Genomic DNA, 13,896 nt, shown 5'->3' with positions numbered 1-13,896 from the left:
GTCGCCAGCTGTGAAGCCTGCGGGATTGCTGAATCCGATTGACAAAGCTAGCAAACCTTTCGACCAGGCTGGCATGAATTTTTTGGGCCCGTTTCCACTGTCATCTTCTGGCAACAGGCGGATAATCGTAGCCACAGACTATTTAACGCGGTATGCTGAGACAATGGCGCTACCTCGAGGCAGAGCTTGCGAGGTTGCCCAGTTTTTCATACAGAGCATCGTCGTATGGCATAGCGCCCCATCGCACGTCATTACAGTCCGAGGTAAAGCCTTTACAGCACAGCTGATTGAAGACGTCTTTAAACTCAGCTGCACGACCCATCGAAGGACAACTGCGTATCATCCGCAGACAAACGGCTTGACCGAACGACTGAACAAAACGATGACTGAACAAAACGATGTCGGTCTGTGTACGTAGACGTACAGCACAAGACGTGGGACGAGATACTCCCTTACGTAACGTTCGCCTATAATACTGCTACGCAAGAAAACACGCTTCACGCCGTTTTGCCTCGTTTACGGCCGTGAAGTGCAGACTATGTTAGAAGCAATGCTGCCGTGCGACAACATCGATCACCTCGACCTCGCCCAAGATGCCGAGCTTTTCGTGCAACGCGCGAGAGAAGCCCGTCAGCTTGCCCGAGTGCACCTAAAGAAACAACAGAACATCGATGCACACCGTTATAATCTCCGCCATCGACAAGTCGAGTTCCAACCTGGAGATCCAGTTTTGGTCCGGACTCCCGTGCGCCGAAAAGGACTATCCGAGAAGCTTTTCAGTCGCTACTTCGGGCCTTACCGAGGGTTGCAGCGAATCAGTGACGTAAATTACGTAGTCCTTCCTGACGGAAGCCAGCCTCCCCGACGTCGACACAACCGCAATCTGAGATTGTGCACGTTGCGCGGTTGAAACCTTACTATAGCCCCTAATATTCGACGTCTTCAGCTACATAGATTAGTTTTTATTGTTGCTCGTCCGTCAGTGCCTTGTGAATATATCACACACCACAGTGATTGTGACTATAGCCTATGTGTTTGCCCTAGGCCATCTCGGTGCTATCACGTCAAGCCTATGTATGTTTTCCTTCTTTTTTTGAAGAGGGGGTAATGCCACACGGTATGGCACAGCAAGGGGACTGAAGAAGAGGAGAATGAGGTTCGTCTCGGCTTCGCGCGTCGACGCTTACGTTTTCTGAAGTGCAAACGCCTGGATACTCATTCAGCGTGTATACTACAGCTGGGTATACGCGACCATATAGAAGTTTGGAGGAGAAGAAAGAATACTTGGAAGGCGTGTAAAAATATATATATATACAGTGGAAACTAGCGTAAATTAACTTACGGGATTTTACGTGCCAAAACCACTTTCTGATTATGAGGCGCGCCGTAGGGGGGGGGGGGGGGGGGGACTCCGGAAATTTGAACCACCTGGGGTTCTTTAACGTGCACCAAAATCTAAGTACAGGGGTGTTTTTGCATTTCGCCCCATCGAAATGTGACCGCCGCGAAATGCGAAAACACCCGTGTACTTAGATTTAGGGGCACGTTAAAGAACCCCGGGTGGTCGAAATTTCCGGAGTCCCCCACTACGGCATGCCTCATAATGAGAACGTGGTTTTGGCACGTAAAACCCCATAATTTAATTTTTCAAGTGTGACCGCCGTGGCCGGGATTCGATCCCGCGACCTCGTGCTTAGCAGCCCAACACGAAAGCCACTAAGCAACCCCGGCGGGTAAAAACACGCATAGCACACCTGGATAACTGAAGCAGCTTCGGCGACTTTAGGTCATAGCCTGCTTTAAGAATCATGCCAATAAATCGTCAGCCGCAGCGCGAGGGAGGAGCCCAGTTGCCGCAGGACGCTTTTTTCGGCGTTCGCAAGCAGCGGCGTTCTAAGCATTTCGGTAGCCACGTGGTAGTGGGAGTGGCTGCGCTAGATGGAACGTAGTTTTCTAGGGGAAGCGCGAAAGAGAAGTGCCGCTGCAGTACACGCATCATATTTATTTATTTATACAATACTGCAGGCCCAAATGAGGGCCCAAGCAGGAGGGGCAGAATACATAAATATTAACATTTGTACGTATATATATGGATACACATGCACACATGAAAAAGAAATACAAAAGCAATGCAACATATGTAAATATCAGAAGAAAATATCAGAAGAAAACTAAAATGAAAGCGACGCCTAATAAGATTAAGAGAAGGTACACTGAAGGAAGACAACCCGACAAACATTAGAACAGTACCACACGCATATATCAGCACTTGCAACCACTATCAAGTGTGCAAAAAGAAGAAAAAAAAGAAAGAAACACCATAAGTTGAACGAGCGACCATTGCAAAATGCTGAAAATAATAGAACAAAGAAGATCAGGAAAGTATCAAGCAAAATTCACGTTTAAAAAAGAAAGGGAAAAAGTAACAAGGCTTGCCGACATGGCAATACCCCTAGTATTAAAGACATGTGCGTTCAATAGAATCGGTGTTTATCAATTGTGATAATGGCAGGCTGTTCCAATCTGTTACAGTGCGCGGGAAGAAGGAAAACTTAAAGAGGTTAGTTCGGGTGTTATAAGGTGTTAAAGAATCAGCGTGACGATGCCGTGTTTGGCGCGCTGTAAGTGTTTTAACATAAGCCTGTGGGTCGAGAGACAAACAGTTGTTTTTAAGCAAGAAAAGAAACTTCAGTCGTTGTATTTTTCTGCGTATTTGTAGCATTTGAAAATTGTGTTGATTCATTAGGCTAGTAGGAGAGTCACTCAGTCGATATTTAGAAAAAATAAACCTGACAGCTTTACGTTGGACCATCTCTAAAGCGTTAATGTTAATTTTCTTATAGGGATCCCACACAATACATGCATATTCTAGTTTCGGTCGGATGAGTGAAGTGTAAGCCAGTAATCTAGTACCAGAGGGAGCGTGTTTTAATTTGTGCCTGAGGAGACAAAGTTTTCTGAAAGTCGAATTACATACGTTAGAAATGTGGCTATTCCAGCTGAGGTCACTGGTTATTGTGATTAAAAGATATTTATACTGGCTAACTTTGGTCAGTGGTTCAGAGTCGAGGTTATAGACAAACGACATTCTTTTTTTTTTGGTATGGCCATGTAAACAGTCTTTTCTCTGTTCAATTCCATGCCCCACCGACTGCACCAGGAAAGAATGTTATGAAGGCCCGAGTTAAGCAATAATTGATCTTCGTGGCAAGTAACCTCGTTAAAAAATACGCAATCGTCAGCAAATAGTATAACTTGAACAGGATGAGAAATTTCGTTAGTGATGTCGTTTATGTATATTTGAAATAGTAATGGTCCTAGCGCGCTACCTTGAGGTACTCCAGAGGTTACTGAAAGCTCGTTAGAAGAGTAATTACCAATTGAAACAAACTGCTTGCGATTAGAAAGATAAGCCGCCACCCAGTTCATAATATAGGCTGGAAGGTCTATCGACTGTAGTTTTTCTATAAGTTTATTGTGAGGAACAAGGTCAAACGCTTTCTTAAAGTCTAAAAATATTACGTCAATTTGGCTTGACTTGTCAAGAGCACTTGCAAAGCTGTGAATAATTGTGGTTAATTGTGTTACAGTTGAGAAACCCTTCCGGAAACCATGCTGATGAGGGGACAGTTCGTTGTTTTCACTTAGGAATTTGGTTATTTCATTAGCTATAATATTGCTACGAAACAATATGTGCGATCACGAAAAGGCGAGCAGTGCGAAGACGACGACGACGATGAGAAGCTAGCGCGGGCTGTTGCCTCTTGGCCAAGCGCAGCGTATTTTCTTGTAAATATACTTGTACATAGCTTTTTGTCTGCGTCTTCCTACGTAACATATCTGGTCGAGGTGGACGTTCCCTGCAACTCGTCACGGAGCTTCGCAGTGGACGGTACGTCGAGGCATCCTTCATGGCTCCCGGCGACGACAACCGGCCTCCCCCGGCTCGACGACCTACATCACTCTCCGACCTACATCACTCTCCCCGCTTCCCGTGATCCTAGCATATTATCGGGCAAAGATGGGGAAGACGTCGATGACTGGATCAGCCTGTATGAACACGTCAGCCGCAATAACCGGTGGAACCCTACTATTATGCTCGCCAACGTAGTCTTTTACCTCGGTGGCACACCTAGAGTTTGGTAACGCACGCACGAAGATGAGCTCACCAGTTGGGATTCACTTAAGACACAGCTTCGAGACTTGTTCGGCAACCCCTACGGTCACCAACTTGCCGCGCAGAAGGCGCTTTCCGGCCGTGTGCAGACTTCAACAGAGCCCTATGTCACGTACATTCAGGACGTCTTGGCTCTGTGCCGCAAAGTTGACACCCACATGGCTGAGTCAGAGAAGGTTGCCCACATCCTCAAAGGCATTGCCGATGACGCCTTCAACTTGCTCGTTTGCAACAACGTAGCGATGGTGGATGCTGTTATAAAAGAGTGCCGCCGCCTGGAGCTCGCTCAAAGCCGACGTATTGACCAGCAGTTTGCCCGTCTGCCCAACACCCCAGCGACATCTTCCTGTGCCGACACTCCTCGTCCCAACAACACTGCCGATGTTACCAGGATCGTCCGGCGTGAGATCGAGGCCGCCTATCCGCCTGCCTTCGACTCCAGTCCAACCAACACATCTGCAGTCACGGTCTCACTGATCCAGGCAGTTGTCCGCCAAGAGTTCGAAAACACGGGTCTTCACACCATCTGCTCGGCCCATCGTCCTGATACCCGCCCGGCTTCTTCGATTCCACCCCGTCCCGCACCTTCTTACCCACCACGTTTCCGCAACCCATCAGAATGGCGCACTGCTGACGACAAGCCCATTCGTTTCCACTGCCATCGAATCGGGCACATTTCTCGGCACTGTCGCAGTCGCTGGAGTTCCCCGACCCGGTCTACTTATACCGCCTACTCTCGCCCCCCCGGTGGCCCTTCTCGTCCCTATGCCCCACGCTCCGATAACGCCGCCGCTGATTCTCCTGCACCGAACCGCTCCTATTCTCGTTCGCCGTCGCCCCAACAACGACACTCTCGCTCTCCGCAGCCCCGTCGCTCCTATTCGCCGACTTCCTTCGGACGCCACTCCCAGCCGGAAAACTAGAGGATGCAGCGCCTCGAGGTGACGCTGCATTGCTCCCTACGCCGCCAAATCCTCTACTGACGTTGCCCACTCATCTGAACCTTCTTGACGTGCAAGTCGACGGTGTTTCTGTGTCTGCACTCATAGACACTGGGGCGCATTTGTCCGTAATGAGCGCTGACCTTCGTAACCGGCTCAAGAAAATTATCACACCCGCCACGACGCCTGTTTTCCGTGTCGCCGATGGCGGAACAGCCCCCGTAATTGGTATGTGTACCGCCCGCGTCTCCTTCGCCGATCGCTCAACAATCGTGCTATTCACAGTCATCACCCACTGTCCCCATGACATCATCCTCGGCTTAGACTTCCTCTCCGCACATTCTACTCTTATCGATTGTTCCGCCAGTACTCTCCGCCTTGACCTGGTTGTTCTGGATCCTGCTGAACCACACCCCAGTCGCCTCAGTTCCGTCGACTTCGTTCGTTTGCCACCTTCGGCACTGACCTACGTTGACCTAGTATCTTCCCCACCAGTCCCCGACGGTGACTACATCGCGGCTCCTATGCAAGACGTCCTCCTTACGCACGGGATCACATTACCTCATACAGTTTTATCTATTACGGCGAATTGCGTCTGCCTGCCAGTGGTCAATTTTGGCTTCACGCCACAAGTGCTGCCACGCGGGATGTCTCTGGCCCAGCTTTGCTCATTCGCGGATTACTCAGTAGCATCCATTGCAGTAGACGACACTTCATCCGATGCTCCTCTAGTATCGCAGTCAGCAAATTTTACCATCGCTGACTTACAGAAAATGATTGCGCCCGACTTGCCATCCGAGCACGCTCGTGAACTGTACTGCGTTCGGTTTTCCTACCACGATATTTTTGACTTTAACGATCGCCCTTTGGCCCAAACTACAGCTGTCAAACATCGCATTAATACCAGCGATGCCCCTCCTATTCATCGCCGCCCGTATCGAGTGTCACCAGCTAAGCGTCAAGTTATTCACGAAGAAGTTCGCAAAATGCTTGCCAACAACATTATTGAACCATCATATAGTCCATAGGCGTCACCTGTTGTACTGGTCAAAAAGAAGGATGGCTCATGGCGCTTTTGCGTGGACTATCGGCACCTTAACAGGGTTACCAAAAAGGACGTGTATCCCCTACATCAGATTGATGACGCCCTTGACTGCCTACACGGCGCTCGCTATTTCTCCTCTATTGACCTTCGCTCCAGCTACTGGCAGATTGCCGTGGACGATCTCGACCGCGAGAAGACTGCTTTTGTAACACCCGACGGTCTTTATCAATTCAAAGCGATGCCGTTCGGTCTATGTAACGCCCCTGCGACTTTTGAACGCATGATGGACTCCCTTCCTTACAGTTTCAAATGGTCCACGTGTCTGTGCTACTTGGATGACGTTATCATATTCTCCCCAATGTTCGCTACGCACCTCGAGCGCCTCTCAGCAGTCCTGGACGTTTTTCGTCGAGCCGGCCTGCAACTCAACGCATCGAAGTGTCAATTCGGCCGTCGCCAGATTACCGTCCTTGGACATCTCGTTGACGCGAACGGAGTGCAATCAGACCCAGGCAAGATCCATGCTGTTGTGCACTTCTCTGTTCCGAAGTGTGTCAAGGATGTGCGCAGCTTCATCGGCCTTTATTCGTACTTCCGCCGTTTCGTGAGAAATTTCGCCGCCATAGCACGACCACTAACCGAGCTTTTGAAAAAAGACGCCCCTTTCCAGTGGGGTGATAACGAGGCCTCTGCATTCTCACATCTAATCGACATTGTCACAACGCCTCCCGTTTTGGCCCATTTCGATCCTTCTGCGCCTACCGAAGTCCGTACTGATGCCAGCGGTCACGGAATTCGCGCAGTACTGGCACAACGCCAGCATGGCCACGACCATGTTATCGCTTACGCCAGCAGGCTCCTCTCACCCGCGGAGCGCAACTATTCCATCACTGAGCGTGCGTGTCTGGCCCTAGTTTGGGCGGTTGCGAAATTCCGCCCATACTTATATGGCCGACCCTTTTCCGCTGTCACAGACCATCACGCGCTTTGCTGGCTATGCTCACTGAAAGATCCTACAGGAAGACTTGGTCACTGGGCCTTACGCCTCCAAGAATATTCGTATACTGTCACCTACAAATCTGGCCGTCTACACAAGGACGCTGACCGCCTGTCTCGCTACCCGGTCGACGAGCCTGACGACGCCGACAGTAGTAGCGCCAACGGCATTTTCTCTGTGTCTGCCTTCGCTAACATCGCCGATGAGCAGTACCGAGACCTATCGCTGCGAGCACTTATCGAGCATCTGCGCTCAACACCTACCGACGCATCCGTTCGCCGATATGTCCTCCAGGGCGGCATTCTGTATCGAAGGAACTTCCTCCCTGACGGCTCTGATCTCCTTCTTGTTGTGGCAAAACAGCTACGATAGACTGTGCTCTTTGAGATGCATGACGCACCCACTGCAGGACATCTTGGGGTAACCCGCACGTACGACCGCGTCCGCCACCGCTTCTATTGGTCTGGTCTCGCTCGCTCCGTTCGACGCTATGTTGCTGCCTGTGATCCCTGCCAGCGTCGGAAAAGACCTCAGGTGCTACCTGCCGGTCATCTCCAGCCGATCACCGTCCCTGTGGAACCGTTCTTTCGTGTTGGATTAGACCTGCTCGGTCCCTTTCCCACGTCATCCTCTGGGAACAAATGGGTAGCCGTCGCGACTGATTACGCCATCCGATGCGCTATCACTCGGGCTCTCCCTACCAGTTGCGCCACGGACGTCGCGGACTTTCTCTTGCGTGACATTATCTTGCTTCATGGCGCCCCGCGACAGCTGCTTACTGACCGTGGTCGAAACTTCCTCTCGAAAGTTATCGCTGACATTGTGCGTTTCTGCTCGATTCAACGCAAACTGACTACCTCATACCATCCTCAAACCAATGGCCTGACGGAGTGGTTAAACCGTACTCTTACCGATATGCTGTCCAAGTACGTTTCCAAAGGCCACCACGACTGGGACATTGCCCTTCCTTACGTAACATTAGCGTACAGTTCTTCCCGGCACGACGCTGCCGGAGTTTCCCCATTTTATCTACTGTACGGTCGCGAACCTACCTTGCCCCTTGACACGGCACTTCCTCCTGCTGCGATCTTAACAAGCGAGTATGCGCGCGACGCCATTGCCCTCGCCCACCATGCTCGCCAGCTTGCCCGTGCTCGACTGACGGCCTCACAAGCCACTCAGCAGTGTCATTACAACGCCCGCCATTGTGACGTACAGTTTTCGCCTGGTGCGCTCGTGCTCCTGTGGTCGCCCTTCCGACACGTCGGACTTTCAGAGAAGCTCCTTTCACGATACACAGGGCCCTACCGCGTGCTGCGCCAGGTGACGCCTGTGACTTACGAAATTGCTCCTGTGGGTTCAGCCTCGTCCTCTCTTCTGGCATCAAGTGATGTCGTACATGTCAGTAGGCTCAAGGCCTACTACACTGCTTCCGAGTCCGATCTTTAGACCCTCCGGGACGGCGCTTTTGCAGCCGGGGGTAGTGCTACGGAACAATATGTGCGATCACAAAAAGGCAAGCAGTGCGAAGACGACGACGACGCTGAGAACCTAGCCCGGGCTGTTGCCTCTTGGCCAAGCGCAGCGTATTTTCTTGTAAATATACTTGTACATAGCTTTTTGTCTGGGTCGTCCTACATAACGATATGTTCGGTTAACTTGGAACATGATAAAGTTAATGATATTGGACGATAACTAGTTACTAGGGTTTTGTCTCCTTTTTCCGGTATGAGAACCACACGTGCAGTTAGCCAGTCTGTAGGAAGATTAGCCGAAGATAGCGAGGAACGGAAGATAACAACAAGAAAAGGGGCTAACGCTTCAGCATATCTGCGCAAAAACGCGTTTGCTATGTTGTGTGGTCCTGGAGATGATTTAGTTTTGAGGTTCAGTAGCATCGACACAACACCAGGTTGCGAAACAATATCAGAGGCCGAGTTACGTGACATGCGGTTAAGGTTTATAACGCCATCAAAATTTGAAAAAACACTCTGAAAATATTTATTGAAGTGCTCCGCGATGCGTTGTTTTTCGACAATGTTATGGCCTCGTGAACAATTTGGTCAATTGGTTTGGTTTTTGCGCTTAAAAAAGCCCAAAATTTTTGGGGTGCCGTTTGAATAAAGTTTGGCAATGTATGGTAAAAATACCAGCGCTTAGCTTGCCGTACTTCTTGGTTGAGCTTATTTTGGATTTCGTGAATTGAAACACGTGAGGCACATCGTCGTCTCAAGCGCTCAGCGTTTCTTTTAAGGTGCAAGGTGTTTCTCGTTATCCAGGGAGTAGTCTTGGAAGTTTTTTTAGTTTTATTAGGAATAAAGTTGCTAAGGCAGTGAGTGATAATTTCTTTAAATTTATCCCAAAGCACAGTAACATTGTTAGTGTGAAAGTTATCAAGGCATCCTTCAAGTAATCCAGAACACTTTCGTCTCTGGCACGAGAAAAATCTTTAACAGTGGTTGTTTTAATTTTTTTGGTGTTGAGCACTTCCAAAGAACAAGGAAAATATACCAGACTATGATCAGAAATTCCAGGCTCAACCGACACATAAAAGTTTTCTAATGAACGACTTACAAAAACGACGTCAAGTATGGTTGCTGACATACCATAGGTGCGCGTAGGCTGTCTCACAACCTGGTGCAGATTGTGAGACAGAATGATGTCATGCAAGTAACCTAAGTGTGAATTAATCCCTGTGCAGAGAAACTCGTTCTCCCAATCAATATCTGGTAGGTTAAATTCGCCTATAAGTAGTGTTTTATCGCTTGTGAATGAAACCATGTGTTCAAAAAGATCACGAAAGAATTCTGGGGGCGAGTCAGGTGCTCGATAAACAGCAAATAGCAAGAATGATTGATCCCAGCAAGTAAGCTTTATTGTAACAGATTCCAAGTTACCGGCCTGACATAACAGAGTAGCGGATATAGTTTCTTTTACCAAAACCGCCACCCCGCCCCCTCTAGTACGCCTGTCATGGCGATATGCTCGATAAGATGGGGGAAACACAACAGCATCTTCAATTTTGTCATGCAACCACGTTTCTGTTATCACAACCACATGGGGATTGTAACCCATGATAGTTGCCTCAAGGCTTTCCGATTTATTAACGACACTGCGGGCGTTAATGTTTAAAATTCTCAGTTCTTTAGCGCCAGGGGAAGTGTAAGCGGAGGTAATTCAGTCATTTTTCGAAGTATTTACATGGCCGTGAATTTTGATCCTCAAGTTCTTACTGTCATCCCATGCGAAAAGCTCATTGTTAACACGCATCTTATCGTTAATTAAGCGAACTTTCTTGCCTTGTTCTCTTTCAATTTGAGCACTATCCCACAAGAGTTTGCGTTTTCTTAGTGTGCTGCGCGAGTAATCGTTTTGAATCGATATTCGACTACCCTTTAATTTGTACGCACTTTTTAAGACAAGCTGTTTTTCGGTAAAATCCTGGAAGTAAATGATGACTGGTCTCTTGGTACCTTTGCTATCAAGACGATGAATTCGGCCGACGGATTTGCAATGAACAGCAAGCTTTCCAGAGAACACCTCATCAAGAACTTTATTTTTAAGAATAGCTCGTTTCGACGGTGGCAATATGTTGCGTCAATATGTATTTTATGGTATCGCATTACCGTTGACCGTCATCACGAGATGGGTTCTATGAATTTTCTTTTGGAGCTTATTGGCTATCCGCAAAAAACTAATTGCAGCAATGAAAATGACACGTATGCAGTTGGCATATACAGGACGCTGTAAGTGAGGTAATTGTGGTTTCGAAGCAAGCTTCCTGGCATTTTCTTTCCATTTTGTAAAGCATCTCCTTGTCTATAGTTAAATAGTGTCGAAATGACAGTTACATGTTAAAACAAACGCATGCTGTTTTTCGCGTTTCGAAGCTGATAGATTTGTGAACGCCAATGAAAAAATAGAGTGGTTCTCTGTCTGCGTGCTTATTTTTTGTTCGTGCAATGTGTACCTTGTTTGTTGTGGCTATTTTCTCGTTTTTCGATTTCGCAGTGCAAGTACAACACCGACTGCTGCCACCGACTCGTCTGCCTCCAGACGACCATGACCTGCGAGCCGCGCGGGCCACACGCGCGCCGGGCGCGGCTTTCGAGAACGAGACCCGTGACGAAGCCGGGAGGCCGGGCGGCGCCCATGCGAACCACTGCCATGTAGCCAGAGGCAGACCCCGCTGAGCCGACAGCAAGCAGCACGGCAACACTTCTAGTCATGTTTGGGAGTCTCCATCTGCAATGCTCGAGAATTCTATTTAAAATGCACCTGCAAATGGTACGCAAACAAGACAACGGTATTCATTAAACGCGATGTCGCCGACATCAAGTCCGAAAATTGCCTGCCACAAAACAGAATGCTCTTGATTATGCATACCGTGATTCTTCTGAACAAAAATAAAGCAATGTTTCCTCCACCATTTGTATTCCTTCTGCAACGAGTTCGACGGCCCTATACACAAAATTAGTCAGTTATGACAAGCGAAGGCTGCTAGGAGTGAATTCGTTTTGAATAAAAGATTTAGTCAAAAAAGTTGCAATTTTTCTCCAAAGGCGAAGCATACACTGCGATACCAAATTAGTACACAGTTATACCAAATAAGGATAGTAGCTTTGCCGGCCGTATGAGCATTTTAAACATGCGCTTACTAACTGAATTAACAAGCATGGCGCCACAGCGAAACATGAACACACTCCATGGCCGCGGATACTCGCTGAAAGAAACGCTGGCGTAAGTAAGCGAGGTAGCACCAGCGAGCGAAATGACCATTCGACTGTTTATCGCTCCGACGCAAACAGCGGCGAGAAAACAGCACGCTCCAAGCTATGACTCGTCTTCGTGAAGCATAAAAATAGCAAGAACTACAAATATTTTTGAATTCCGATTGCTGCATTCTTGCTTCTTTTCCGAAAAACTTTAGGTTGTTTGTACATGCCTGTTGGGACTTAAGTGGCAAGACAATGACCCGCGCACTCGTGTTATGCTGCACTTCGCAGCCTCTAGAATTCGTGAAGGAGTACGTTTACCTCGGTCAATTAATCACAGGGAACCCCGATCATGGCAAAAAAAATTCATAGAAGAGTAAAAATCAGTTGGATCGCATACGGCAGACATTGCCAGCTTCTGACTGCAAGCTTACCATTATCACTGAAAAGGAAAGTGTACAATCAGGGCAATTTACCAGTGCTGACTTATGGGCCAGGGACTTGGCGACTGACAAAGAAGCTTGAGAACAAGTTACAGAAAGAGGGCGGTTTGGATAGGAGATCAAGCGGGTATAGACGATATTCTAAATGGCATCAAGAGAAAAAATGGAGCTGGGAACGTCGTGTAATGCGCCGTTTAGATAACCGTTGTACTATTAGGGTTACAGAATGGGCACCAAGAGAATGGAAACGCAGTGAGGACGGCAGAAGATTAGGTGGAGCGATGAAATGAGGAAATTCGCGGGCACTAGTTAGAGTCGGTTCGCGCAGGACAGGGGTGATTGGAGATCGCAGAGAGAGGCGTTCGTCCTGCAGTGGACATAAAACAGGCTGTTCATAATGATGATGATGATGAAGACCTCACAGCTGCACGAACTACATGAAGCAGCCACTCACGTACCAATTGCCTTCACTTTTACATACATGCTAAGAATAAAATAGTGAGGTTACAGCCTTTACCTGGGGACAAATGTGGATGCATTCGTTTAACATGCATTAGCCATATTTTATTTTATTTGTGTTCAAGTAAAGGAACTTAGAACGTGTGTGCGCATATGTTCTTTGTTCTTCTAGCAGTAATGCGAAGCTTGTAAGCTCCACTCTGCGATCTGTACTTTATATTTCATATTTAAATTTGTTATATATATTATTATATCTACACGCGTAGCCATATTTTTTAACTTCTATGTGGTCAAGAAAACGAAACATCGTGTTCTTTCATCTGGAAGGTGTGTACGTGTTACCTTTTGTTGTGTTTGCAGGGTCATGAAGATGTTGCGCACCGCTCTCAAATTTTTGTCTCCAATTTCTTGAATTTGGTCTAACTAGTTCTTATATTGTGACTATTGTATTCCTTATGTTGTGTGAGTTTTAGCAGCTTTATGTACAATTTATATAACGAAAAGCTGTTGCGCTGCATTATAGGGCCTCCACACAAACTCAAGCTATCTTGTATAGTTTTTCGCTTGCACGGGCACCTACTGTTAATGGGAAATAAAGATATTCTATTTAACTCAGTAATACTCTAGTCATGGGCGACTTCAATGCATAAGTAAGGAAAGCAATCGGCAACTATGGAATGATTCTAGGAACGCTAGAGGCGTGATGTACGTTGGTAGAATGCGCAGAAAGAAATAAGCTCCGAAAAAGGAATACCTTCTTCAAGAAGCGTAGCAACAGGAAGTCGGCCTGGAAAAGCCCTAATGGAGAAAGAGTAAATGATATAGATTTCATATTCCTTGCCGAACCCAGCATAGTGAAGAATGCAGAAGTGTTAAGGAGAATAAAGTACATGACGTAGTAAGAATAGCTGAAAATACCCAAGTTATAGTTGATGTTGACGATACCAGAGCAAATACCATACTCGCGAAACTGCATACCTGGAGTTTGAACAACACGCTAACTATATATATACGTCAAAAACAAAAGCAGTTTATATGGAGCTAAAAACAGGAAAGTCCACTTTGGTTTAGCGATTTTTCTAGGTGCATCAAAAAGTGAGGTGGCTCCTGTTGGGAAAT

General features: G+C 47.5%; 1 protein-coding gene across 1 annotated transcript in view; it reads left to right on the top strand.

Annotated features, from left to right (window-relative positions):
* The window catches only part of LOC126523427 (uncharacterized), a 151,493-nt gene extending 139,907 nt beyond the window's left edge, over nucleotides 1-11,586 (top strand). Inside the window, exon 4 of the mRNA XM_055066808.2 lies at nucleotides 11,172-11,586. Coding sequence (XP_054922783.1) covers nucleotides 11,172-11,333 — 162 coding nt within the window. The 3' untranslated portion in view covers nucleotides 11,334-11,586. The remainder of the gene's footprint in view (nucleotides 1-11,171) is intronic.
* The last annotated feature ends 2,310 nt before the right edge of the window (nucleotides 11,587-13,896 follow it).

Source organism: Dermacentor andersoni, chromosome 6 (genome assembly GCF_023375885.2).
Source record: "Dermacentor andersoni chromosome 6, qqDerAnde1_hic_scaffold, whole genome shotgun sequence".
Classification (NCBI taxonomy): Eukaryota; Metazoa; Arthropoda; class Arachnida; order Ixodida; family Ixodidae; genus Dermacentor; species Dermacentor andersoni.
Note: the sequence above shows the minus strand (reverse complement) of the source record. Positions and strands in the feature narration are given on the sequence as shown.